The 6,000-nt window shown below is 42.0% G+C and overlaps 1 protein-coding gene across 1 annotated transcript; it reads left to right on the top strand.

Annotated features, from left to right (window-relative positions):
- Nucleotides 1-1,633: 1,633 nt before the first annotated feature.
- Nucleotides 1,634-5,705, top strand: LOC133901016 (putative disease resistance protein RGA4). Its single transcript, XM_062342309.1, has one exon. The coding sequence runs from the start codon at nt 1,731-1,733 to the stop codon at nt 5,703-5,705; it is 3,975 nt and encodes a 1,324-aa protein (XP_062198293.1). The 5' UTR covers nt 1,634-1,730.
- The last annotated feature ends 295 nt before the right edge of the window (nt 5,706-6,000 follow it).

Here is a 6,000-nt window from a genome sequence, read left to right as displayed (position 1 = left end):
TCTGTTGTTTTCCCAGTTCGCGTTCCATAGCAGTGTGAGATTATGGATGGCACAACAGAAGCAGCAGCCTGGCTACTATATTAGTTGCGTACTTCAATTAACGTGACGTTTACTGTTCGTGCAAGTTATTGTCAGCTTTGAGTTAGTTATGTTTATTCAGTTAATGATATGCTACTGCTTGGTGGTACTCGTAGAAGGAAGATTGGACACATTTTCATCTTTGTGTGCTTTATTTCATGGGGCTCGCTAACCATTTTTTTTGTGGATGGTGAATCTACTGAATCAGTCCGCAATAACTGGTGTCAATGTAATTACAGCATGGATTGCAGAAAACAAGCTAACCGAGACGCAATTGCGAAGCGTCACGGGGCACCGTTTGTACAGAGCAGCAAGTTGCAAAAACACTATACAATCTTACTTGAATCTAACGCTGGAGTATGATCAGTTGAGCAACCTGTCGTTTTGTTTCTGGGAGAAGGGTTCATGGCAATGGTGTACCAGGAGGCGCGGCTCTGTCCTGGTGAACAAGTCTCTTCTCATCCATGCCAGCGACGCGACGTCATGTGCAAGCGCAGCAGCTGGTCATTACACACATGGTGCTACGTGCAAAGATTGCTTCAACCTTGTGCAATCCAAGTCAGTCTCTTCTCATCCATACCTAATATTGTCTATATGGAAAGAAGTTTCTCAACAATTTACCAACTACCAGCCAGCACCTTGCATTTTTGTGGTCAACGTTCATGGTGAGGCATGAATAATTTGAGATGGTATATACTGCAAAAACCATCGACGAGAACCAGTTGACTCGAGAACAGGTCGAGGTTGCACGAACATCCATCGGTATTGGGCAGCATCCATGGTCCATAGTGCGCTGAACATGTTTGCCATAAAGTCAGAACTCCGAAAGTTCCTGGTAGCGCCCCATGTTCCATGGATATTCTCTCCCTTTCTGAACTTAGTCGTCATGGAAGCTGCTTTCTTATTAATATATTCTGATAGAATTTCATCAAAAGTCAACATGATTAGAATTGCAATTGGTACCTAGGATTAGAATATTACACATCTTAGCCCTTATCTCAAATGGAGAAGTATAGAAATTTTGGAGGATTCAATTTCTATGAGGGGTGTTTTTTTTTTTAAAAAAAGAGTTAATTTCACAAACCCACCACTTTTTGGGGCTAATTATTACAAACCCACCACTTTTTTTTTCCTATTTCACAGATCCACAAATACTTCGATCCGACGTATCGCAAACCCACCACTTTTGCATTTCCATTCACTGTTTATAGTACTGTTCATAGATATGGTGGTTTTATGTGTTCTCTGAAAATCGATGGTTTTCTATTTCTCCAAAAATCCTAAAACTTTTTATACGTGTTTCATAATGTATGTACAATCCATTTTAATTGAATTCACCTAAAAAGTCTGTATAGAACTTAAACTAAAATTCTTTAAAAATGATTACTTTTATAGCTTCTAACAATCGTTAGAGCCTTAAATAAAATCCCAAAACTATGGAAAAGTTTTGCTTGAATTAGCTCTAATTTGACCCCTCATATAATATAGTTATATAATACAGCGTATTAGGCTCCAGTCCTTGATTCATCGTTCCACTCCTGCCTTGAAAACTTATATTCCTTTTCTGCGTAACATTAAAATGCTTCTTTTGAACTTTCCAGCATTTTCAATTCGAATTTCATGAGGCGTGCCGTTCTTATCTTGTGTTCTCAATGTCTCCTATATTTTTATTTTGTGCTTTCCAGAAGGGCCAGTACATAATTTGCATCTCTCAAAGACTCCAAAGGAGGCCTAAACATAAATTGCACTTCGGCGAGCTGCCGACTCCTGACTCAACTATTTGCGCTTCCTCTCGATTGATCGACAGAGAGAGAACGCGAGCAAGCCCTTCTCAAGAAATGGCCGCCACCGCGGCGCTGGTTTTTGCGGGGAAGTCGGTCGCGACGCCGGCCATCTCCTTCATCGTGAACAAGGCGTTCAGCTACCTCAGCGAGTGGCACCAGGCCGAGGGCATGGAGGCCGTCAAGGACCGGCTGCTGCTACGGCTCAACGAGATCCAGGCGGTGTACACCGCCGTCAACCTCGAGCAGATCGACACGCAGAGCGGCGACGCGCTAGACCAGTGGCTCTGGCGGTTACGGGACGCCGTTGAGGGCGCCGAGGACGTGCTCGACGAGATAGAGTACCACAAGCTTGAGGAAGACGCTAAAACACGAAACCTTCAAGGTCAGGTGCGCAATCCAGCCGCAAATTTTTTGAGAGAAAATGTTGTTGATAGGGTGGCCAAGCATAATATTAAAGAAAACATGGTGACCAAGCTGAGGAAGGCTATAGAGGATTTAGATGGAATTGCCAAAGGTGTATTCACATTCCTCCAGCTTTTAAGCCGTTTTGATGGGCATGCCTTGACAGATCATGCTGCAAGCAGCGATCAACAGACTACCTCTGCTCTGGTTGCTATTGAGATCTTTGGCCGTGACAAGGAGAAGGACCAGATCATGAGGTGGCTGACTGATAATTTGGATGATGGTTCAAACGCTGGCAGAATCAGCAGAGTCCCTATTTTTTCCTCTTTTTTACAAGCACATGTCCCAGTTTTTTCCACTTTTTTCCAAAAATATGTTACCGTCTGTTCCTCAAAAAAGAAAATGAACAGAGTCCCTGTTCTTGCAATAGTGGGAATTGGAGGTATAGGGAAGACAACCCTTGCTCAGATTGCGTGCAAAGAGTTGGAAGGTTCACCACACTTTGATAAAATTGTGTGGGTGCATGTGTCTGATAATACCTTCAGTGCAACAAGGATAACAAAAAAGATCTTGGAGGCAGTTACAAAAGAGAAGCCAAATGCTGATACTTTGGAAGCATTGCAGCAAATTCTCAAAGAGAAACTCAACCCTAAGAAGTTTTTGCTTATACTGGATGATGTTTGGGAAGATGGCAAAAGGAGTGAATGGGAAATATTAATGGCTCCTTTGAAAACTAGCCAGAGCGGAAGCAGGATCCTGCTGACTACCCGAATGAGATCTGTGGCAGATATGGTTACAAGTGTGATGGGAAGTGAAAAGAAATATTTGCATTTAGATGGACTAGATGAAGACCATAATTTTCTGCTCTTCAAGAAGTGTGCATTTGATGATATGAAAGCTGAAGACTATGCATACCTCCTGCCAGTTGCTGAAAGCATAGCAAAGCAGTTTCAAGGGTGTCCTTTGGTGACAAAGATTGCAGGTGGGCATCTAAAGGAAAACATAAGTGAACAATATTGGGAGAACTTACACACACAGTTGGAACAATTAGAAGGAAGCTTGGATGTTATCATCACAACTGTTCTTCGATCAAGCTACCGACATCTACCTGAAGACTTACAGCTTTGTTTTAGATACTGTAGCATATTTCCAAAAAATTATATGTTTAAGAAGGACGAATTGGTGAAAATGTGGCTGGGCTCAGGATTGATTCCACAGATTAAAGGTGGAATGGAAAGGCCGGAAGACACTGGAGAAAGATACTTGGTGCAATTGGCAAGAAAATCATTCTTTTCTTTTGTGCCAACAAGAGATCCTTATAGCAAACACTACACAGGACATTATATCATACATGATTTGTTGCATGATTTGGCACGCAATGTTTCTGTTGGTGAATGTCTAAGACTTGACCCTGGTGGTTATATGCATGGCAGTCATACAATTAGACACTTATGGATTGCAAACTTAAGCAACTTAACACTTGAGGAGATCAAGGGTATTTCTTTCTTCAAGAATTTGCGCACACTTGTCATAGAAAACTCCAGTGGTATCGGCAGTGATCATATATCTGCACTGGAGAGAGTTGTAGAAAACTTGAAGGGCTTGCGGTTATTGAGCTTAAAAAGGGTACCTAAGTTCTGCTTCGCAAAAGAAGTTCCTAATAAGCACCTTCGTTATGTCTCTTTCACTGGGATGCAGGAAGTACATGGACTTTCTAAACTCTATCACTTGCAAGTTCTTACTGCAGAGAAGCGTATTGCTATAGCACCAAAAAAATTGAAGAAGCTTGGAGATCTTTCTTGTCTGCGATATGTATCCTATGGTAGTAATGGATTTGGTGAGTTCCCAATTGTTGGACTAACTTCACTTCAGGAATTGCACAATTTTCAGATTCAGGCCAAGGAAGGATACCAAATAAGTTCACTCCAAAATTTAAGCAACCTTTGCAAGTTACAAATATGCAACCTTGAGAATGTTGGGAACCATGAAGAGGTTATGGAGGCCAAACTGAATGAGAAAGCCCATCTTAGTTCACTATCGCTTTGGTGGTTTGAGACTAACGGTGCTCCAAATGAAGATGACCTGGTTATTGAGAAACTTGAGCCACATACTCATCTTGAAAAACTTGAAATTGCAGGATATAATGGTGTTCAATTTCCAAGTTGGATAAATCATCTCTCCCTGATAAATATGGTGTCACTAGAGCTGAGAAGGTGCAGAAATTGGGTGAACCTCCCAGCTCTTGGAAACCTACGGTTGCTCAAGCATCTTGTGTTGCAAAACCTTACTAAGTTGAAACAGATCGGCCAATCATCTGATGTTTCCTTGCCTTCAAATCTGAAAACTCTGGTTGTGGAAGGTTGCCAGAGTCTGGGGGAGCTGCCACCTCTACCTCCGAGTTTGGAGCAGTTGGAAATTAATAAAAGCGGATTGAGCATACTTCCAGGAATGTGTGACCACCATGACTACACAATTTGTTCTGAAGGCACGCCACCCAAGCTAGTCTCAGTTATCATCAGCAATTGTTCAAATTTAATTTCTCTAGAAGGGAGCTTTCTACTGCAGGAACACTATGTCCAATCTCTTCGGATCCTAAACATTGTTGATTGTAAGAAGTTAATCCATGCTCCTTTATTATTTAAGAAAATGATTGATCTTACAGAATTTCGTATTGGTGGCTGTTACTATTTAAGAATGTTGGAAATGGTGCATGGTGGGCTACTCCCGTACACACTCAAGGAACTCTCCGTGGTGCAGTGTGGTGACCTCCAGGTTCCACTTCTGGAATCACTGCTTGGTCTGTTTAATCTTACTTCACTGAGATTGCACAATTGCTCCAAGGTGAAGTCCCTTCCATCATCTAGTGTGTTCAAGAGTCTCAAGGCACTGCGAGAGATTTTTGTTACAGACTGTATGAATTTGGAATCCCTGGGTGGGCTTGGAGCCCTTTCATACCTCACGTGGCTGGAAATCACGGACTGCGATAAGCTTCGCAGTGCTTCACATATGTCGAAACCCCAGGGTGAAGTGGTGCTGGATTTCTCCCTACAGGTCTACTCACTCTGGATCGAAATCCCATCTATGTTAAACCTGGAGCCACTGGGGAGATTGCGCAACACAAAAAACCTGATTATTTCCATAGCCTGTGACGGCTTATGTAAAAAATGGCTACTGCAAAATAGAACGTCCCTTGAGTCCATGGAGATACTGAAACCAGCAACCATGCTACAACTACAAGACCTTTGCTCTCTCAAGAAATTGGAGTTCGGTCAAGTTCCTAATTGCATGCCGTTTCCCATATTGCCCTCCACACTGGAGTCTTTCATTATTAGAAGTTATGATCCAAAGAAGGAGGAGAGTTGGACAAGGAAAGGGACCTCCAAATGGGATAGTATTTCTCGCATCCCTCGTGTGAGAATAGGTACACCCAGATTTTCTTGAACTGTCCTATTTCTTGCCCATTTCTTCCGTGCTAATCTCTTGCGATCTGTTTGCCAGCCCTAGATATGTTATTCTTATGTTAAGGCGTGTTTTCGTGTGTAGACCAAAATTATATCATGCGAGAATGTGATATGGGCGTCTAGCTAACTATAAGTTAATTTTTACAGGACACAAGTACTACAGATTCGGTGAAGAAGGTGAGCCATTTTGATAGTTGGTTCTTTGAGAAAATAAAACGGTACATTATAATAATTTTAATAGTCAACAACAAACATTTCTCGCTTCAGTTTTTTTA

Source organism: Phragmites australis, chromosome 19, assembly GCF_958298935.1.
Source record: "Phragmites australis chromosome 19, lpPhrAust1.1, whole genome shotgun sequence".
Taxonomy (NCBI): Eukaryota; Viridiplantae; Streptophyta; class Magnoliopsida; order Poales; family Poaceae; genus Phragmites; species Phragmites australis.
This window is presented reverse-complemented; position numbering and strand designations above follow the sequence as displayed.

Excerpts from the sequence above, each read along its gene's own strand:
- LOC133901016 (XM_062342309.1), top strand. The coding sequence starts at position 1,731 with ATGTCTCCTATATTTTTATTTTGTGCTTTCCAGAAGGGCCAGTACATA.